This window comes from Borostomias antarcticus, assembly GCF_949987555.1.
Source record: "Borostomias antarcticus genome assembly, chromosome: 17".
Classification (NCBI taxonomy): domain Eukaryota; kingdom Metazoa; phylum Chordata; class Actinopteri; order Stomiiformes; family Stomiidae; genus Borostomias; species Borostomias antarcticus.
In genome coordinates this window covers 15802270-15826112 of record NC_140250.1, presented here as the reverse complement: position 1 = coordinate 15826112, position 23843 = coordinate 15802270, and the positions used below count along the sequence as shown (strand labels likewise).

Genomic DNA, 23843 nt, shown 5'->3' with positions numbered 1-23843 from the left:
TCTGACTCAACGCTGCAAATCTCGCCTGCGTTCACCGTTATAACAAATGGCCGCCGTTTTAACTGAAACACTCAGAATGTTAATATCTGCTCCAGTTCCAGGTCCTTGGAGTGACTCATGCGCCTGCAGTGCGCTCGACAAACACTGTAAAAGATCACGGCCTCCTCCCATCGTTGACCTCTGACCTCTTGACCTCATATGGGAGAATGAACTAGCCCCAGCACATCAGGGGCGGGGCAGAATATCGCTCTAACGCACAAAGTTGTGATGAGACCCAGCGAGCCCGTGGCTTTGTCAGCAGAGGACGGACGGCAGGAGGAGGGGGAGGAGGGGGAGGAGCCGGAGGGGGAGGGGCCGCGAGCTCAGGGGCGGGGCAGAGGAACGCACGCGGTGTTTCTTCTGGCGGGGTCCATTACACAGGTGTTCTCCACAGCAGCTGATACACACGGAGTTGAGCTTGCCGTGGCAGTGCTGCTGGTAGCCAGACTCCGCCACCAGGCAGGACCCCGACACGGCACAGGCCTTCCGGTAGAACACCCCTGTGAGGAGACACAGCAGAGCAGGCTGTGAGACGCGGTGGGCTCTCAACTCAGGTCCTCATCCCCACAATGACATCACAGGAGCAGGGATGAGACCAGGAACACAACACAGTGTACCGGATAACTTTTCACCAAATGCATAATAGGACTGAACTGTATATTGGATTGTGCACACGCACGCACACATACGCGCACACACACACACATATGCACGCACACACACACACATTCACATATCATTCAACAACTGTGCATTATCATCGCTTGTGTCGGTTGTCATCGCTCTGGGACAAAAGCTGGCACAAAAGTCTGTGGAATCCGACTACAGAACATGCACACAAAATCACCATTCTGCATGCCATTTAGTCGACAACACATAGCCTAGCCTACATACTGTAGTTACTAACATCAGAAGACATACACTAAACTCTGGTTATTTCTTATGTAGCTAGCTACAGCAACAGAAGATATGTTCATCTCATCATCTCTCACTCCCAGCGCGATGCAAATTTTTGCTATGTTAAACTCCATTGACTTATGCTAAAAATGTTAACGATCCAAAAGTCTGCTATTTTTTGGCTTTTTGGGTGTTTCAGGGGGTGGTGATGGTAGTGGAAACTCTAAACTCCTGCTCTGCTCCAGTGTTCCACACAAGCTGTCATGGGGAGCTCTGGCTCTTAAATGTGGAACAAAACATTTTCCTGTGCTGTGGGGAGCCAAGTAAACAAGGCAATTATCACTCCTAATGTCTGCCATGCTTGAGTCAACAACAAGATTCCTGTCATTGCGGTCGTCGTCAAACTGGCTTAATCGTTGAGTCAAGTCCGGTATGCTGCTATTAAAATGTAGAGTATCTCTGATTTGTGAAGTTAAATCATTATACCGTATTAAAAGTGTAATGCACTGCGATTGATTTCAATTATCAGAAAAGATACGGCAACATGTTTTATGTACATAGTTTAGCTACACTCACCTGCCTCTGCAGATAAACATTTCCAAAAACCTTCTCCCAACAGAATACTAAAGCCGAGTCCTGAAGCTCAGCTGACGCCTCATCTTCTGAGCACATTTCCCTGTCAGGGCAACGCTCCCAAACCGCTGTGAGAGCTGCAGAGCCCACATGTGCACCCAGTCAAAGCTCTTTGTCCAAATCGTTGTCATTATGGCATTCCCAGCTGCTCAACATGCAACTGCTCCAAGAGAAAAAACATCAAACAAGTAGTACCCACAGCGTGAAGACAAAGACAGAGGGAACTTGTTTCCAGTGGATATGGTTTGTTTGTATTCTAATCTCTCAAATACCTGTAGACCAGTTTTTGGGGAGGAGATCATACTGGAATCATTGGTACATCATTGGATTGTTGGCTCTAATTATGGCTTTCAAAAAATTATGCATTGTGACAGTTTCATTCCCCCCCCCCGATTCGATAAGCATGAACGCATTCATTCCAATGCCAGAGGTGCCATTTCCCATCGCTGAGTTCCGAGGCATACAAGACATACAACCACCTAAATGGATAATTCATCAAGATTGTGTTCCATACTGCACCTCTATTGATGTGGCGTTATCTCAAATGTTTGTGCTATAATGGCCAGGGCCGAGAACTCAAGAATACCATTTGGATAATTTATCCATATTTCTTTTGAGTGGGAATGGGTATGCAATTCAAATCACTGAGCAAAGGCTAGGAGAAAAGATATGCTTCTAACAACTAATAAGAATTGCTATGGTCGGCTGCACAGAGAATGGTGGGTGGGCAGACATTTGGGCAGCGTCGTGTGAGTTGAGGGGATTTCACTTGTAAACCAGGGCCCGGCTGTGTCGTCAGTATAGAAGGTGAAATGTCTAGGAGGCCTTGGCGTACAGTACAGAAAATATATGCAACAGAAATCAGACTCAGTGGAATTGCATGAAGACCCTCTGGTGTATTTCACAACACAATCAATATTTCATAGTTACAGTAACACTCATCTCTGTACTGAGCCCTCCTTAGAACATCAGGGTATCCTTGAGTGTGTGATGGGCCAGGCGCTGGACTCGGGGTAAACATCACCCTGAACTGAGGTAAGGCCATTTCCTGTACCGGATAAGTTGATATCAAAACCCCACAAAGCACTCTCAATAGATGACATTCATTATATGAGAGTAGATAAAAATGTCATCCATATACTCAGCCTTTATTGGCATTTGTGTGAACAGAGAACAGAGATATGTTCTATCATAAAACCTCACAGCAGCTTTTTCTTAAAACTATCAAAAGTTACAAGGCAGCTTGTACTGTACTTGCCTCACACGCAAGGACCCCTATCTTCTAGACTGAAAACGCATTGATTGACCAATGCTGAGCTATGTCTGTGTATACCTATGTACAAGTAACGAGACAACAAAAGTCTACTATAAATCTACAAAGAGTTATTTCCACAACTTTTGATTGACATTTTTTTGTGTTTAGATGCCCGCTGACTACTGCAGATCCCTGGCCCCGAGGAGCTGAACACAGCTGTTCATCCTCGGGGCAAATAGCAGACTGTTAGGCCTTGAGCATCTGAACAACCATAATCTGAGCGCTCTGCTACCATGGTTTCCCAAATTATAATCCTGCACGGGATTGACTCACTGAAAACATATTCATAATTCAGTGAACTTCATCAGTGGTCTGGCACGGTGTATTATTGTAAAAGTAGTAATACAGGTTGTGCCTGAATATAGAATAATCATAAGATTCCTTTGTGATTCTCGTTTCATTCATGACCCAGGCCACATCTGAGGGATATGTACTGTAGCACAACATTACATATTTTTAGTTTACCAACTATATCAGTGCATTTACTTCAATCACCCAACCTGCAATCTAATCTGTCTAATGAGACTTTCATAAATATTTATGGAAATGTGTATCCACAGTACAATCCTCAGAGGAAATGCCCTGTGCTGTGAAAGAAAGATGCATGTCTAATCAAAGTTTTGAATGATCAAACATGATAAGATCAGATACAGCCCGAGATTATTGCCAGAACTTTCAATGAATGGCGACAAGTTGCTTGAGTACAACTTACTTCAATAAAGGTTACGGGAGTTTCTATTGGCTATTCAAATCACGACCACTCTACAGTAAACATACATTTCGAGAATTGTAACTCTGATGAGTAAAACCATTATTAATGTCCTCCACAAGGACACCGGATTCCAAATCTTCAAGCAGCCAAATTACGTTTCCAAATTACCAGAGGGATGACTTGAGGTCTTAAGATAAAGGTGAAAATATGAATGTAAGCCACAGTGACTAACTACATTCTAATTCCCCCCTTACTGATACAGCAAATTAACTTTCATGAATAGTAATGCCTAATTTAGATAAGCGCTCAAATGGAGCAGGACAATTTTGCTGAGGCTGGTCAAGCACTGAGTGTGAGTCTACCAGGGTCTGTGATGTAACTCCAGTAGGAGTAGTCAGACATTCGGTGGGTCCTGGATGGTTGCTTTACATGAGAAGTGGAGAGATGGGCTTGCTAAGCTAATTCCCTATGGAGAGCTATGGAGAGATGGGCTTGCTACGCTAATTCCCTATGGAGAGCTATGGAGAGATGGGCTTGCTAAGCTAATTTCAAGAGTGGAAAAGGGTTTGGCAAAATCGTAAAGATATTCTGGTTTCAGCTCCAAGTTACACCTGCCCTTGAGCAAGGCAATTAGTCCCTAAGCTAGCTCCAGGCTCCTATAGCATGGTTGGCCCCTGAGGGCTACAGTATGAGGCCTACAGTATGAGGGCTTCAGTAGGAGGCCTACAGTATGAGGGCTTCAGTATGAGGGCTTCAGTATGAGGCCTACAGTATGAGGGTGAGGGCTACAGTATGAGGCCTACAGTATGAGGGCTTCAGTATATGGCCTACAGTATGAGGGCTACAGTATGAGGGCTTCAGTATGAGGCCTACAGTATGAGGGTGAGAGCTACAGTATGAGGCCTACAGTATGAGGGCTACAGTATGAGGGCTTCAGTATGAGAGCTACAGTATGAGGGCTTCAGTATGAGGCCTACAGTATGAGGCCTACAGTATGAGGGCTACAGTATGAGGGCTACAGTATGAGGGCTTTAGTATGAGGCCTACAGTATGACGCCTACGGTATGAGGCCTACAGTATGAGAGTTACAGTATGAGGGCTACAGTATGAGGGCTACAGTATGAGGACTACAGCACTTTGGCTTTTGGGGATGATGTCAGGCTTTTTCCCACTTGAGTGTATTTTAAGCAGGTATGGTTTTAGTATTCTAATAGTATAGCTCTCATTTTACAACAATCGTGGATACATATATTTTTGTTCACATCTCATAACTTCCTGTCTTCCAGATGCAGTCTATGATAAGATCATGAATAGAACCAATCTTTCCAAACAACATTGTTGCATCATTTATCTACGCTGGTGGAATGGGATTTACTGAACACTTCACTCTTATCAGTCCCACCTGTGAGCGCTGTGGTAGGACTGGCTTGGTTTTCAGGTTGGCTTTCAGTGAATTCTAAAGGGACTTGTTTGTCTTGTCATCACGGAGAGGGGTTTTGCATGCTGCCTCTCTGATTTAACACATTCATTAGCAGCAAAGTGACAGATGCTCTCTAACTTAGACAGTATTCAACTGTGAGCAAATGCTCCTTATTCATTGCAGTGTCATAAGACATTTCTATAAAGATGTTGTACATGGTGTTGCTTCTTACCTTTTCTACAATGTGGTCAGGAAGTGTTAGATGTTAGTTCTTTGACATGCTTGTCATAATGACATGTTATGCCATATCATATGCTCAATTTGCAGTCCATGACCAAATCAAACTAGGCTATCCTGTATCTTAGAGTAGCAGCCATTTGCTAAACAAGCCAAAGGCTATCCACGGATGTGTTTGTATCTTCTGCATTGGACAACAAATAATTTGCTTGTTATGAGTACCAGATCAATATCACAGCAATATCACGTCAGCTTAGCTGTGTTCTTGTGTTTTTGTGATTCCACTCTGCTATTCACTGGCACTGGTCTGTAAAATGGCTTCCCTGATAATGATGGGCAATCCGTTCCATATTCTAAACGATAGAGCAGAGAGTGGAGGTAGAGAGAACGATAGAGCAGAGAGTGGAGGTAGAGAGAACGATAGGGCAGAGAGTGGAGGTAGAGGAGAACGATAGGGCAGAGAGTGGAGGTAGAGAGAACGATAGAGCAGAGAGTGGAGGTAGAGAGAACGATAGGGCAGAGAGTGGAGGTAGAGAGAACGATAGGGCAGAGAGTGGAGGTATAGAGAACGATGGGGCAGAGAGTGGAGGTAGAGAGAACGATAGGGCAGACAGTGGAGGTAGAGAGAACGATAGAGCAGAGAGTGGAGGTAGAGAGGCATTTTTCAGGTCTAGTCCTCAAGTACCCCATACTTGTTGGAGTGAAGAAAAAAAAAACATTCAAACGTCAATTGACGCAGCAATCATCCCTGTGGAGAGACCGTGGGTAAAACACAGCTCTCCAGCCAAGAGAACACGTACACCCCTGTCACTTCTCAAGACCTAATCGGAGGGGGATGATTACGATGATGGTGATAGGAGGAGGAGGAGGAGGAGAAGGAGGAGGGTGCCAGTAATGACTTTTGGTGTGAGGGTGGCTGAATAATAGCTCTCATTTGATGGTTATCCTGACTCTGTGAATGGTTCGGTTTTGTGAAGACCTGCCATGTCTGAGCCATGTGCTGAGCAATATAACCCACGAGGACACACTTCAGTACTCCTTCATATTCAACATCTACAAAGCGACGCACGCAATCATGGGCTCAGAGCAGCAATCATGGAGCAAATACGCCGTTTGAAAATCAAACAGACTTTGAGATTTTAATGAATGTAGTCCGACAGCAGCGTGATTCCAAAACAACTGCAAAGCGTATCTCTTACAGTTCAAAGGCTTCAGCCGGTCAGAGAAATTTCCCAGGCCTCTCGCTGGTACAGTGGACATGTAATGACTTTGTCTCTAAAGCATGGAAGAGAAGGCAGGATGTCCTGTTTGACTGATCCTCTGTTGTACTATTTATTTTTCCTTTTATCATATCCATATTATATGGCCCAACGACTTTGTTCCTTGACTGTGATTTAATCTGTGATTGTTCCTTATGTCTCATGTGCTGTACTAGCCAACGTCTATCTTGATATGAACTACGTAATGGTGTCATATAAGCCCATGTGGGCTGGGCAATACCCTTTACATGACACAATAATAAAAAACTCATTCATTCATTCATTCCTTCATTCATTCATTGTAATGTTAATGCCTGATGTAAACGCATGGATACATGAGCATCGGTGCAGAAATGTTCTTATTAAAGAACCGTCGACTCCACGGTGCATTGTTCATGCCCTTTGGACTCAGAAACCCATGTTGTGTAGTTCAAAGACAGGGGTTTATTGCTTTTTGTTCATTTGGGGAGACAAAAAAGGCCACTGACAAAATTACCCAATTTCAAGGAGTATGATGGCAGCGCAGACCTGAGGGCAGGGGCGCAGAGACAGACGTTATGACCCATAAAACGCAGGACACCAACAATGAAACGACTAGGACGGACACACAGGAGATTATCTGATCCCCAACACCAGAGGTTGGCAGAAGAAAATGTAAGTGTGCAGTAAATGGATTGCGGTAGGTCAGAATAAAATATGTTTCAGAAGAACTATTGTCCTTGAAGATGAATGGTAGGATATTAACGGCAAAAGTAATTCAGTACTTAAAGTGATAATCTTGAACTTTTTCTAATAAATGTCAGTTTCGCTTCTAGGCCTATTTTTCGTTGATTGAGGCAACACAATAATTATTCAGCCTGCGTCCCATTCTGGAAAGACTTTCATTTGCAGCTCTGAGAACCTGGTGTCTGCGGCGAAGGTTGTGGCTATACGCACATCACCATGGGTGCTGGGCTAATACTACTACACAGTGGAAAGACGTAGGGCCCGCACACCAGAACTCCGTTTTTAGACTTTTTATTATGAAAACGTTTCGACCATCAGCGTGGTCTTCATCAAGTTCACTGGACCACGCTGATGGTCGAAACGTTTTCATAATCAAAAATCCCAAGCTGCAGACAGTGGCGTGTTTTACTTCAAACAGCAGTGTTTGGTCACTCACTCACTTTGGACTGCTCCCTACATCACAGCTCTGTGACTGTGACGGCTCCCTACATCACAGCTCTGTGACTGTGACTACTCACTACATCACAGCTCTGTGACTATTCCCTACATCACAGCTCTGTGACTGTGACTACTCCCTACATCACAGCTCTGTGACTGTGACTGCTCCCTACATCACAGCTCTGTGACTGTGACTACTCACTACATCACAGCTCTGTGACTGTGACTACTCCCTACATCACAGCTCTGTGACTGTGACTACTCCCTACATCACAGCTCTGTGACTGTGACTGCTCCCTACATCACAGCTCTGTGACTGTGACTGCTCCCTACATCACAGCTCTGTGACTGTGACTGCTCCCTACATCACAGCTCTGTGACTATTCCCTACATCACAGCTCTGTGACTGTGACTACTCCCTACATCACAGCTCTGTGACTGCTCCCTACATCACAGCTCTGTGACTGTGACTGCTCCCTACATCACAGCTCTGTGACTACTCACTACATCACAGCTCTGTGACTACTCACTACATGACAGCTCTGTGACTGCTCACTACATCACAGCGGAGTGGGAGATGTGAAGTCTTCTGCTACAGACCCGCCCCCTCTATAAGCGTCACACAGGCGCAAATCTGACACAGGTACTGATAGGAGCAGTAGCAGAGTGGAACCTAGAGAGGCCTAATAACAATTTCCCAGTCACCACAGATGATGCAAATAACCAAGTAAATGCAGTGATAGAAGCTGGACTGGGGCCACAGATAGAGTGCTTTGCACATGTGATCAACTGAGCATCCCAGAGGGCCATCTCAGTGAACCAGATGGTCCGCCTCCTCGGGAGGATCAGGCAGGTGGTTTCCTTTTGCAACTGAAGCACAACAGCTGTCCATTTGCTTAAAACCAAGCATGAAATGCTACAGCTACCGACCCACAAGCTCATACATGATATCACAACAAGATGGAACTCAACATATGACATGATGGAGCGCTATCTTGAGCGGCAGGCAGCTGTATGCTCTGCACTGACAGACAAGGCTCAGAAAAGAAATAAAGACATTGTCACCTTGTCTGATGAAGATGTGAAAGTGGCAGAGGAGGTCCTGAATGTGCTCAAGCCCCTCAAAATGGTTCCAACACTAATGAGCACTGAATCTGCACCGTCTCTATCCATGATACTACCTCTGAAAACAAGGATTCTACAATCCATGGCCCCAAGTGAGGAAGACACCACCATCGTGCAGCGAAGGGGACATGACCCCCCCCCCCCATGATCCTGTCAACCAGACAGTGGACAGTCCAAACCACCAAGGTCTGAGAGAGGGCCCCGATCCACAGGGGCCACAGCAGAATGGAGGACTGTTGCACTGATAGACATTCCACGACTACCCCCCCCACACCCCCCCACCGCCCTCCTTCTCTGAACGGGACAACTAAGTGTGAAACTACTCTAACCACGTTTACATGTATTCCAGGGTGTCTGTGTCAACAGACCAGCCATCTGAGACAGGAAGACCCTGGTCACGGCTGGTGAGAGGACTAAACGGGTTCTGTTGAGAACATGAGGAGACAGAGGGCTGTTAATCAGTCCCTTCTCAGGTGAGAGAACTGGAGAGTGACCGTTTTACGATGGCGCTGTTCTTCCTCACTCTCTCTGCAACATTCCAGAGCACCAATGCACTGAGGTCAAATCTTTCTTGCCATTATCTGTGAACTGCTAATTCAGTGATTAACTGCTAATTCAATCGTGAAACTGAGTTATTTCCCAAGTGCAATTGTTTATTCTATACTGTGAAGCATATCCGTGAGTAACAGCGTCCAGGGATCCAATGGGCTCATGGAAGTAATGAATGGGTGAATACAGCATGTTGGTGTAATTAAAGATGTCATGTTTGGACTTTATTTACTCCGGCTAACGTACTGAATATGAATATTTCATCCTTCATAATATCTGCCTAATGTGTTGTAAATGAGATCAAATACGCAGGGATTAAAATGATTGGACTGATAGTCTGGTAACTGGAGGTCAGTTTCCTCGATACTGAGAGAGGAGTGAGGATGCCCTCCTAGCGGGAATGAGGGCCAATCAACCACTTGGTGCCCAGAGGACCAACCCCTTTCGAGTCGACGCGTTGAGTATCTGCTGAAATAGCCTATCTGTTTTAGGATCCACCTTCTCGGAAAGAGCGAGAAGTGAACAGTGAGACATTTGCAACATTAATTCTGAATCATTTCAGTTTGGCTGTACACCAAACAGCGCTGAAACTGAACTCTGTACGCTAAGTCCGAACTCTGAGTCGCTGCAACTCCCATCGTTCGCCAAACAGCCGACCTTCAAAGCTGCATGGACGGAAGAGCCCGGGCGTGCGACGCCCTGCACCAGATCCAGCAACCGCCGGTCACATGCCTCTTCAAGTCTCCACGCCGAGAGCTGCCAGCGGCGTGAGCCGGCATGCCCATCCAAACCGTAAGGTCGTGCCCCAAAGGCTCTCTCTTGGTGTGATGCTATGCTGTTTGAGCTTAGAGAACTTAGGACAGGGTGCAATCTTATGATATCATTCATTTCAGTGATGTGTTTCCATACTGCCACATTTGTGTTTCCATCTGTTATTGAATTGTGTTTTCATATTATCTTGATAATTGATTAGTATAACTTCAATACATTTTATAAGCTTTGATCACGTCATTGTAGCGTCATCAACTGGTCGGTCACTTGCTTGAGTCAAGACCTCTTTCAGACTGAGATTGATAAACTAGACTAGTGATAAGGTTATCTGTTTCCCTGTACAGAACAGGGTGGTGCCCCATACAAGTTGATTTAATTTATTACATACATATTCCTTCATATTTGTGATAACCGCGGTATAATCATACATTATACCTCGACATATAGTCATATTTCCATAGTTCTAACCCTTAGAATGCTACAATCACTAGAGATGTCAAGCCTGCCATTAGAGAGGACCTGACCCCCAGATACACTGACCCTCCTAATCTACAGGAATACCTTCACAGATCTTCTGCACTGGACCCAAGGTTCAAGTCCCTGTCTCACCTAGACGATGCCCTACGCCAGAGTACATTAAGTGATCTCACCTCTGAGATTGTGAGCACTGAAGAGCTAAAATAATGATAATAACAATAATAACAATAATAATAATAATAATAAAACAATAATAATAATAATGATAGTAATAATAACATTATTATTATTATTATTAATAAGAATAAGAATAAGAATAATGGTTTTATTAAATGCTATTGCCACAATTATAGTTCTAACAAATATGAAAATAAATAAATAGTAGACCCAGAGGCATCTCCCTTTGTGAGCAGAATGAATACAGGCAAGATCTCTGTGCATGGATTTGAATGTCTGGACTCAGACCAGAATTTTGAAGCATGCCCGATCATTTCTGTCAGTGAAACAAGCACATTAATTTACAGCAGAATGAGCCTCAAGGACAAATAATGACAGCCAATCATAATTGAGTATTCATCCAACTCATGGTTTAATATTTTATTCTGTAATGATTTGACAAAGGCGCAGAGGCAGAAAACCGATAAATGTTTTTTTAATGCAAGTCCGTGACAAGCACACGCTGTCTAAAGGTAACGTTACTCTCCATAGCTCAAAACATAAGAGAGAGAGAGAGAGCTACTCTCTCACAATCCCTTTTTATCAACACTGCCTGGCTGAGGGTTACCCAGACAGCAATCCGATCAGGGCCATATACAGGCCAGATCTGGAAAACAGTGGGAAACAACCCACTATCTCCACTGCCACTCTCTCCATCGGACCCCCACTGGAAACTGCTGGATGGGGGCGTGCGAACGACCGGGGGGCCCCTTCCGTGCTGTGCAGAGGTCACAACGGCCGCAACAGTCCTCTACAGTACATCCCTCCTGGCTCTGCCCCAGTAGAAGCTTTGTTGGAGACGGCGGAGTGTCTTTGAGATCCCAAAATGCCCTGACCCTGCTGCTCCATGCATGGCCTTAAGCAACGCATCCGCAGCCCTCTGGGGACCACCTCCTCTTGGGACCACCTCCTCCGGGGACCACCTCTCCTCTCCTGTTGCTGGCTCCCTCCACCCACGCTGCAGCCCACCCTCACACCACCACAGAGCCCCAAACTAAACCCACAGCCCCTTGGCTGCTCTAGAGAGCACTGCCGCCTCCTCACACGGTGGTCGCTGCTGAGCCTCCAGTCACTGGAGGACGGGCTGCAGGTCTGTGTCCTGCTCCTGCTGCTGTCGCGCGTCCACCGTCTGCAGCTCCTGGCAGACGAGCCCAGCCTCTCGACGCACTGCAGCACAGTCCTCCTCCTCACACAACGCTCTCTCTCGGGTCTCTCTCTCGGGTCTCTCTCTCGGGTGTCTCTCTCCGGTCTCTCTCTCCGGTCTCTCTCTCGGGTGTCTCTCTCCGGTCTCTCTCCGCTCACAGTAGCGGTTCCCATCTGCAGCACATGGACGCCGCGAGAGGGCATCTGCATTGGCGTGGCGCTCTAGCCCTCTGCACCACTCTGAAGTTAAAGGCCTGCAGGGACTCCAACCCCCCCTGGCGATCTGTCCCTCTGGATGTCATGAGCCACCGCAGCGCAGAGTGGTCCGTCCTCACCGTAACAGTCGGCGACCTCCTGCACCTTCTCCTCCATGGTGCTGGTGCCCTCCACCCCCACTCTGTGCCCCAGGAAGGTTACCGCTCTCCGCATAAAGTGACACTTCTCCAGGTGTAGCTTCAGGCTAGCTGCTCTGATCCTTCACAAAACCTGCCGCAAGGACCCCAGAGCAGCATTGAAGGAGCATGAAGGAGTTTGTCCAGGTACACGAGGCACTGCTCACAGGGGATACCGACTAGCAGGTTGTCCATCAACCTTGCGAAGGTGGCCGGGGCATTGCAAAGCCCAAAGCTGAGGACCTTGAACTGCCTCAACCCCGCCCGGTGCTGAAAGCCGTCTTAGAGTGGCGTGTCTGTGGCGGACATTTGCGCGGCGGCGAGTTGGGTCATCACCATCCCCTTTTATTCGCTACTATCTTTGTCCATGTCGGCTGTCTCTGTGGCGTCGTCTGTGCTGGGCACAGCTTCCAGCGGGAGTCAGCGTCGGACATGATGGTCTTTTGGCCCGGGGCGGGAACATCGGGTGAGCGACGGTCTGTCCCTGTCCCTTTTAGGGTCTGGGTGAGGTTCGGACAGGTGATGTCACGGTGTGTAACCGCTGGCTGGCTGATTTTTGTTAACGGGCTCAGCAAGAGTGTATGGTGTGGTCGTGTAGCTCCACTTATTCCAATAAGGAGTTTGCCCTGTGGGGCGGAGCTCCACGAAATAGAACGATGGGTACATATTGTAACCCTAGTTCTAAGAGTGGAGCAAATCAGACTTTGCCGGATCCTAGTCTGCTTGCTGAAAATTTTGTCTAGGAGCAGCTGATAGCGCACTTTATTGTGGCGCACCTCTTCTGATTGGTCGCAGGTGCATGTAGGTTTTTTCTTCAGTCAACGTACCTAGCTACGATTGGTTAAACCTATAAAGAGCTCTGCCTGTGTGGCTTCGCTCCACTCATAGAACTAAGGTTACAATACGTAACCGTCATTCGAGATTATCACTTTAACCTACAATATACAGAAAAAGAGGTTAAAGCGTAAGCACTTATCCAATAACTGACTACTGCTTTACAGTAGTACACACACACACACACACACACATTCATTGCCAATGGGGGGGGTGTTGAAACAGCCATATCTTGACGTGGGAAGGTCCCAGAGACACATGGTTTGGACTGGTATAAATATCTCAACCTAACGAATACCAAACATGTCCTTCTTGTACACACGTGCACATGCACATGCACATAGAGTCACAAAATGCATTCATGGGTGGAGGTCTGTGGTCTTGAGCACCATCTCTAGCTACTGCCGAACCTGTGGGGTGTTGCCGTTTCTATGTACATAACGAAACAAAAACACTTGGTCCACAGGGATTTATGGAAATGAGTTGGATTCATCGCTGACAATGAGTTGAAATGCTGATAAGCACTGCCGTCATTACTGCTGTCATGAAAACCCAGAGTAGGCTCTAACAAAGGGGATAAATTATGCTCAAGCAAACAGCTGGACCAGGAAAGACGAACGGTCCTTTCTGCAATACAGTTATTTTACATTCACAAAGCACAAAACCATTTATCTATTTAATTTATGGGCTACATTGTCCAAAAGAAAGCCATTTGAGAGACAGCAGTCATTCCATTCACTTACCAACCAGCACACGGGGAAAACAGCTTGATATCCTAATTACACAATATTTATATAAGCTCAATTTTCCTTAAGGTAGCTTTCACGGTCTAACTAAAATGTATGCTATAGAGTGTCACATTTACTGTGTAGTGTTTAGACATTGAATATATGCAATCTTTCCTTCACATTAAGGTAAATTGAAAATTCACTGAACATAATCTGGGTCCAGAGCAGCTGAGCTACGGCAAGACCAGCAGACAGCTTTGAGGTCACATCACAATCAGAATCTGTTTATTGCTTCCGTCAATGATGCATAACAGGGAGACATCATTGGACAGGGTGCAGGGATGAGACAGGACAGTGCAAAGACAGGACAATGAGCAGTACAAAATACACATACAAAATGGAGTGTGATGAGTGTATATTCAGTGAGTGTACAGAGTGTAATGTGTGTGTGTGTGTGTGTGTGTGTGTGTGATGTTTATGTATACAGCGTGCGTGTCAGATGTGAAAGTGATGTGAAAGCTGCTGCTCGCCTGGTGTTCAACCACCCCAAGTTCTCCCACACAACTTCTCTTCTCCGTTCCCTACACTGGCTCCCTGTAGCGGCTCGCATCCAGTTTAAAACTCTGGCGCTAGCCTACAGGGCAATGAAAGGAACAGCACCCTCCTACCTCCAGGCCATGGTCAAACCCCACACCCCCTCCCGACTTCTACGCTCTGCTACCTCGGAGCGACCAGTTGCCCCGTCACTCCGAGGCCCCTGCCGTCAATCGACACGGTCACGGCTCTTCTCTGTCCTGGCCCCGCAGTGGTGGAACGAACTGCCTACTGATGTCAAGAAGTACTACAACAATCCTCCCTCCTAAGCACTTATTCTATTTCATTGTATTGTATTGCACTGTATTTTAGATTGCTATTCTTGCACTTGTTTTAGAAAGAAGATGCCCTTATGAGTTCTGGCAAGTAGTAGTAAATTGGCTTTTCCTACATTAAATGCAATTATTGTTAGTCGCTTTGGATAAAAGCGTCTGCTAAATGACTAATGTAATGTAAAATTATAAATGTGATATGTGTGTGCACTGGGGGGGGGGGTCTATTGCCTGGACACAACTCATCACTCACATTCATTCATTACTGTCTCATCATCCATTCCGTACAATCAAAAGTCATTATTGTCAAACTAACAATCTGTCGCTGGTGTGGTCTTTTAACTTGTGAATTTGGAATGAAACCACGACACGTGGATGAGATCACGAGGCTTACCGTTACTCCTGACTAGCACCTCTTTAATGCACATGTCCTGCACATTGACAGTGCAGTTGACGATGAACTCTGGCGTGGAGCAGTTGTTCTTGGTGAACTCCTCACACTGGTAACATTGGATCTGCAGGGCCAGCCCTGGAATCAGCAGGTGGAGAGGAGGAGGGGTCAGGTGGAGAGAAGGAGGGGTTAGGTGGAGAGGAGGAGGGGTCAGGTGGAGAGGAGGAGGGGTCAGGTGGAGAGGAGGAGGGGTCAGGTGGAGAGGAGGAGGGGTCAGGTGGAGGGGAGGAGGGGTCAGGTGGAGAGGAGGAGGGGTTAGGTGGAGAGGAGGAGGGGTCAGGTGGAGAGGAGGAGGGGTTAGGTGGAGAGGAGGAGGGGTTAGGTGGAGAGGAGGAGGGGTTAGGTGGAGAGGAGGAGGGGTTAGGTGGAGAGGAGGAGGGGTCAGGTGGAGAGGAGGAGGGGTTAGCACCCATACCTTGTACATACTGTATGACAAGAAAGTCTGCAGTACTTGAACTTGAACAAAGTGAAAAACACGAAACTCAGTGCTCAAAGTATAAAAGGTCAGTGTGGAATAACTGTTCTTGTAATACAGTCATGCACGTAAAGGACTGGTCGACTGACAGTAGGAAATCAGGAATGAGAGGAACATGACATTTTGAACATCGTAGTAATTCTGGGGAACACGGTAGATGGAATGTGAAATTGTTCTGCAAAAAAAAAAAAAAAAACGCAGCAACAATAAAACATTTTGATGCTACTGAACATGTGGAAACTGCCCTGCCCTGCCCTGCCCAGCCCTGCCCTGCCCAGCCATGCCCTGCCCAGCCCAGCCCAGCCCTGCCCTGCCCTGCCCTGCCCTGCCCTGCCCTGCCCTGCCCTGCCCTGCCCTGCCCTGCCCTGCCCAGCCCAGCCCTGCCCTGCCCAACATGGCTCAATCCAGGGTGCAGCCACACAACTCACCTCGTCTGATGGCATTACTGATTTCTAATACCAGAGCCTATTTAACTTTCAATATTTGGAAGACGGAATCGGGATGAGCATTATAGCACAGTAGCCTATCCTAACTTTATGAAACCATAATGCAATGATCTAACAGTCATCAGAACACCAGAAGAGGCAAAGAGGACGACTTCATATCAGCTGTAGCCTAAATGCTTATTTTCTACAGTGCATGGCAAATACCCTGGACAAGCTATCCATTAGGTACATGTATTACATTGCATTGTCGTCCCCCCTAAATCTAGCTCTATTCGCTGTATTTAATGCCTCTCATATACTCCATTGGGTACTCAGTTACAAAAGCGTCATTGTCAAAACAGGACAATAAATACTACAGCCTGATTGAATGGGCGAGCCTGAAGTAGATAGTCTCTAGGATGTTAGTGAAAACGCATCCAGTTGGGGCACCTTCAGTATGGATTAAAACCGATGTTGTGCAGCCACGTTGATTAAAAATTAATAATAATTTGCCTAGAATCCATAGGTTTTCTGCTTCCCCGACTCCTGCGTAAGTCATTACGCACGAGTTGAGGGAGTAGGAAACGAGTGGACAGCGCTGACCAACACATTCGGACAATCTCAGGAACAGAACACTGAATTTCGAAACTCAAATGACCAAAGAAAGAGGCACAGTGAGCGACTTGTAACCGTTGGGAGGAGACGACTACTTTTCTTTTCTTTTTTTGTTCTTCAGAAAACGAACATAATTTGTCTCCTAATGCGCACGGATAGCGCATTGCATCGCCATAGAATAGGCAAAATCTCGTTTAACATACCTGACTTGAAGATAAACCAGAACAAAGTTGTGAAAGCAAACAGCCACATCCTCTCCCAGGTGCCGTGTGGGTTAGAAACATTAGACCTGGCGAAGGTACGATCCCCCGAATGATCAGACCCCGGCGCATGTCACCCTTTACATCCAGCGCTGAGCTCACCTTTACATCTACTGCGAGCAAGGCTGCTCTTGCCAGAGTGATAAGTGGGGTGGTTACGTCGTCGTGTGATGTCCCTTTTTAAGAGTAGGCACACTGGTTGAACATCCTTATGAATCATATTTGACGAGTCAGTAGCCTTCATCAGTCCTCCTTTAGTAACATGGAAAACCAGGCATCTGCAAAGGATTACAAATATCTTACAGACTTTACTCAAGTCAGTCATTGTAAGATACAGACAAGAAATAAACCACTAGGTGACGGTACACTGATGTATCACAACCGACATTTCATTTTCATTTATTAGTTTATTTATCAGGGACAGTGCACACAAATCAACAGTCAAGATGCATATGAGCCAGAGTTAACCTAAAGGCTAGCTTTCATCTGTTGTCCCTGACCAGACATTTAAAAGGCAAGCTAAATCTTTAAAAAGTACAATAAAAAAGATTAAAATTAAGAAGCACATGTTAAAAAATCTATTCAATATCAAAATGTTGAATGTGACTACGTGAACAGAAAAGCTAACAGGCCAAGTCAGCTCTTTCCTCTTATAGAGTAGCCTACCTGTATTAATTCACCAGGTGATACAGTATGACATCATGTTTTTCTTTTGGTTACGGGATTCAAACCTGAGCAGCACTTTCCTGTGAAATACCCTATGCCCTGGTAACCATAACCCTAACCCCTAACCCCCTGGTCTAACACACTGCTGAACAACCCAACCCAACATCAACATAATCATCACAGTCTCCAAACGTGTACCCGACTACACCTGCCAGTGAACACAATGAACTGCAGGATAGGTAATACGCTACACACATGTCCACTTAATGACATGTATTATGGTAATGCATTTCTATTTTCCAAATGTTGTTTTAAAATGGTCCATCATTTACTTGAACAGGCTACTCAAGCAAGTCCCCATTGTTGATAACAGGATCAGGGGGCAAACGAGGAGTTACACTTGAGCTAATTAGCTTAATTTATACTTGGATAATTACAAGACTATAGTGGTTATGAATCCTCTGCTCAATCGGCAGAGCTCAAAAGTTAATTGTTCAACTCAGTGAGTCCTGAGAAGAGTGCGAATATCTTTCAGGTATGGGGGGCTCGACCAGGAATGTTTAAAATGAAGAGTAGACCAGTGGTGGACTTAGTGGAGGTCGTTCACACTATTGTTGAGTAACATAAACAGTTCTACTGTAGCTATTATGTGTTCTTACCCATCAAATTATTTTTTTACCGATGTGACCATGAACAGATTGAACAGATCTGCCATTGAGAAAACTTAAATAACCATCAGGAGACATCAGGGAACAGTTCCTCTGTGTCACAGTAGCTCCTAGCCTGCATACTGTAACGATCTGGCAACGACGGGGTCCTATTGGTGATCCTGACAGGGGGCGTGGCCCTGCTTGGGGTATATCATGGATGTATTAATAGAACGGGGTATATACAGGGCATACAGTCCGTCTTCCTGTGTGTCTCTCTCCTCATGAGTCTCTCCCCTTCCCTCACGCGTCTTACCCTGAGTGTGTTTCGTCTTTTATGTTTGTGTGGCCAATAAACCCTAGATGGAAAGATTCGACTGCTGCCTCAGAGTTACAGCAACAGCAACACCTATTAACAGAACGTATACAACACATTAGGGATGGATAAATTAGTTATAGGGGTCAAAACAATCACAGGGCGGAAGAAGATGGGCGCATCTCCCCGCCGATACACTGCAGAAGAGAGGCAGATGTGAAGAGACCGGCTTTTAAGGGGTGACACTGACAGGAAATTGGGTCAAAAGCAGGGAGGGTCGATAAGTGACCTAAATATACCTGTAAGCAGGGATGAGGGGGGCAGGCAGTTCAGCAGGGCAGACCAGGGCAGCTTGATGTGATCATGTTAAAAGCACGGCTGTAAACACTGATGTTAATTATGTGAATTAAGCAAACATTTGGGTTTAACTGAGATATGACCTCACTTCGACTGAGTGTGACGGGCAAATGCTTTCGAAAATCAAAAATCCATCTGATAACTTTTGTGAGGCTTGGTCTAAAGATCATCTGGCCAATTTTGGTGAGGATTGGGGGGAAAAAGTGGCTTGTGAAAATTGTTTAGACTTTAAAAGATAAAATCATGAAATTCTGTATGGCGGAAAATCCAATATGGCGGAAATGATGTACTGGGGTTGTAATTGGCTTAATTCAAGGAATCAACGATACCTCTTTTGAAAATCGAGCATACAGATCAAAAGTTGCATAAACACACCTCCATCTTTGACATGTTGGTGGCGCTAAAGTGTTCGAGGTGTCGACATGACACTTGGTTGACAAGGGTCATGGAACTGTGCCCGATCAGGGAGCCAAATTCAACTACTCTACCATCTGGTTCTGGGGGATGAAGAAGATTAAGATGATGAATTATTTACAATCCCTATGCTGACCTACACAGCTTCACTGCTTGGCCCCCAGTTGGTGGATATAAAATAAATTAATAAAAGAACACAATGAATAGAATAATAAAAATAAATATGATTAGATGCAATGGTCAAGATTTCAATGTCGACTAATCATAAATAAATAAATAAATAAATAAATAAATAAATAAATAAATAAATAAATAAATAAATAAATAAATAAATAAATAAATAAATAAATAAATAAATAAATAAATAAATAAATAAATAAATAAATAAAAACATCCACAGAGCTTTAAATAGGTGTGGAATAAAATGATTGCTTCCCCCCCCCACACATTTTTTTTTAAATTGATCTATGATTTAAACATGTAACGGGTCCGAAATGAGCATTTTGTTTACCTCTGTCTGAGATGTCTGAAGTGGTTCCCACCTTTAACAAGGCTCGTGAGCCACTAGTATTACGATGTTGGTACCACAGGGTACGTCGGTTGGCAGGAGCAGTCAGGAAGCCTCATATTGGCTCTCAAGTTGTTTTTTATTAGTCTACATCGGAACCTTGATTATGATGAAAATAGGATTTATTACTTTCTGACGCATGACGTCCTATCATTTCTAACAATGCTACACATACCTGTATACATGGTCGATTGAAAACATATTTTAAAAATTACCAAAAACACACCATGTGCCCATTTAAGTAACCTTGCTTGAGACCATTTACAGTACTAATACCTTAGACTAGTGGGCTTAACAAACTGCTGGATATTCAATGAGTAAAGTCATTTATACAGTATGTACAAGAGGTTTGGGGAATTAAAGGGAGATCATGTGACAGTACTTCATTACTTAGGACATTTATTTGCAACTTAAAAGCCTTGGTTTTGGTCACATATGTAGTCTACAGAAACAGCACAGTAGGTACTGTGCTTACTCAAGGGCACAGCAATTGATACTACTGTGTATGAATGGAAAATATAGTCCTGATGACAGGTTCAAAATATGGAGAGACCGTTCAAAAACAACATCCTTGGATGCTTCTCAGATCTTAAAAAAGAGAAAGGTCCCTTGGAAAAGGGTAAGGGTTTTGCCTTGTTGTTGTGCTGAATCAAGACCTATCCATCAAAGAGGAGCCATGTGTCATAGTGACTAAGAAACAGGACTTGGGTCATTTTTCCTGACAGCTTTCGGGGCGGAAGGTTAAAGAAATCTTCTTTTGAGTGGTTTGGCTATTTCTCAAGTTGCACAAACCGAGTGTGCATACTGTAGCCTACTGTATGAGAGATCAACTGACAGGTGTTTTTTGCAAATGTTAAATTCTAGTAATCAATTGTCAAGTTATTTGGGTACTGTTAAGAGGGGTATACACAAAACAGAAATATTTCACTTATCATATCAGTGTGACCATGTGCGCCTACTTCAGTCCACAGACAGCAGACTGAGAAGCACACACAATTCATGTTGATGGAGGCGACCTTAAACCCCTTCCAGACATATTTATAGAGATACAGTAACCAACCACATGGCATATTCACTTAAAAACTTAAGTACTTTATTTCACCCTTTGCATAGGACAGATACTATTAGTAATATACAAATACAGAATTCATATAGCAAAAAATAGGACAAAATATCATGAAGGGATATAACTTTCATTTGTAGATGTTTTAGTAGGAATGGTGAGGAAAGGTTAAGTCTTCATACACCTCTATACAGGATACAAATACTGGGTTCTAAGACAAATGCTAGAAAAATACAATACTCCTCTGAAATTGATTTTCTCAACAAGTATGAACAATATCAAAACCAAAGAGTTCATGCTCTCTCTACCAGGACAGACAGATTGATTAATAAACACCTTAGTAGGTCTTATACGACTCATATACATGAATATTACATGAATATTGCTATTTTCATAAAACATATATGAAGAGTTACTGTACTAATAAATTCTTACAGGTAAAGGCATTTTCCTTTGACTCATACCCCACAAACTCTGTAATGTGTTGGAACGCTTCAGAGAACATATGTTATTTTCTGTAGCTTGGCTTAATTTGTTTGGCTTAACTTGTTAAACAAATATTTAATGTGTAACTAGGGTAAAATAAAAGTTACTATCAGATGCTGTGTTGATGATTATATTTGGTTTACAGAATGTGCTAGTGAACTCCCCATTCAGTTTTTCATAGTATATTTAAATTGCACAAAAGCATTTCTCATTTAAGATACTGTATTCATATATTTGCCAACGCCAAGAAACCAATTTCAAAGTTCTGAGATAAGGATATTAATTTTGATAGCAGGGTACAATGTCATGTGTCAGGATGCATTCATAACACCAAATGTCACTATAAAGTACACAGTATGCATTATAGATAGAGCCTGTTTTCCAATATCTTACAATGTCATCTGTACAGATAAAAACTTCTTTAACTTCTTAATGGGGACACAGTTGCAAAAAATAACTTGCCAAGAAACGTCTCAAATGTAGCTTACATTGTATTTCAGTTGTTTTTACTGTAGGTTAATACCTTAACTTACACACTACACATGGTTGGAGTGTGTAACTCTACTCGTGACTTCCAATACCGACTAATAGTACAGTATTTATTCCCTGAGCTCATTTCACATACACAGCAATATCCTGACTGTGTTTAGATGATACAAAACCCAGTTTATACCTGTACTGTACATAACACCATTTGTGTAAATATGTTACTGGAAGTAAAAGTGCTTAACACATCTTCTAGATCAGGGGTGTCAAACTCAAATACACAGTGGGCCAAAATTTAAAACTTGAACAAAATCGCGGGCCAACATTGAACAAATGAAAATTTTAATATGGACCCAAACAAGTTTTGCTTTAACATTGAATATGGAACAAGCAACGCTTATTACCATACAATATATAACTTAATAGTGCAGACATGCAAAATCGAATTACAAATAAAAAACACATCAATGGCATTCATTTATAAAATAAAATGTAAATAAAATCGTATGCCTCTTTTCTATTTGCAGCCTTCTGATTTAAATATCAAAATAAACTTTTTTCAGAGGCTATTACATTTAAAAATAAAATAACAATAATAAATGAATCAACCATTCAAGCCCATGCCTTAGAGTAGCAAGAAAAAGTGCATGAAGAAAACGTTAATTATTGCTCAGTTTGCTACACACTGATCTAATCTGATGTGCCCAAGCCAGATACCTGGCATCTCTTCTTGAATGCTAGTTCATCAGTCTGGACTCAGGCTCTGAGCTGAGGAAATCCTCAGTATCGAGTGAAGGTGTTCATCAGTCAGACGTCTCCTGTGAGATGTTTTGGTCATCTTCGAGGAGAAAAGTTGCTCACATAGATAAGTGCTGCCGAACATGGAGAGCATCTGAGCAGCTTGGGTGCGGAGCTGGGGCATTGTGTCAGGGATGAACTGAAAACTGTGCGGCGCCCACAGCAATTTTTTTAAAAAGGGGTAACACGGTTACAGTTGTAGTATGAGATTGCTATGACTACTGTCACAGAAGAGAGGGCGTTTCTGGGTCCTGTCTTGATTGACGCGCCAAAACAACAGCAGAGCATTAAGGGATTTGTAGTATTAGCGGTGAATGCGCTGTATAATACTGGCGGGCCAGCTCTAGTAGTCATTTGGTATTGCCTCGCGGGCCAAATATAATTACACTGCGGGCCAAATTTGGCCCGCGGGCCAGAGTTTGACACCCATGTTCTAGATAGTTACTCTGCTTTTTAATGTTGTTATTGCTATGAGGTTCTAGGTCTAGTGGCATGCAACTACTAGGATATTGATCGTGACAATATTGACACAATTTAACACCTTGGGTGTAACGTACACTGAAGACCGGAGGAAATGATCTGTCCCACCTTCTACTAGTCTACAGAAAACACTAGCTAGCTCTGTCACTAGATAGATACCTAGCAAACAGAAAACACTAGCTAGCTCTGTCACTAGATAGATACCTAGCAAACAGAAAACACTAGCTAGCTCTGTCACTAGATAGATACCTAGCAAACAGAAAACACTAGCTAGCTCTGTCACTAGATAGATACCTAGCAAACAGAAAACACTAGCTAGCTCTGTCACTAGATAGATACCTAGCAAACAGAAAACACTAGCTAGCTCTGTCACTAGAAACCTAACAAACAGAAAACACTATCTGTCTGTCACCAGACACCTGACGAACAGAACACATTCAGAGGGCAGCTTATCATCCGCAGTCCAGGGAGGTGCTGCACTCGGATGACCCATGGACATTGGTGGAGGCTTGACTGGGTGTAGCATGAGGACGCACAGGCTCTTGCCCAACCAAATTGT

The 23843-nt window shown here is 44.2% G+C and overlaps 1 protein-coding gene across 1 annotated transcript; it reads right to left on the bottom strand.

Moving 5' to 3' along the window:
- Nucleotides 1–294: 294 nt before the first annotated feature.
- On the bottom strand, nucleotides 295–16995 carry LOC311320292 (ly6/PLAUR domain-containing protein 1-like; the record flags this gene model as incomplete). The annotated part of the gene is made up of 3 exons (XM_084452024.1): nucleotides 295–539; nucleotides 15172–15306; nucleotides 16947–16995. 3 exons carry the CDS (start codon nucleotides 16993–16995, stop codon nucleotides 295–297), a joined length of 429 nt encoding a protein of 142 aa, XP_084308150.1.
- Between the last annotated feature and the right edge of the window lie 6848 nt (nucleotides 16996–23843).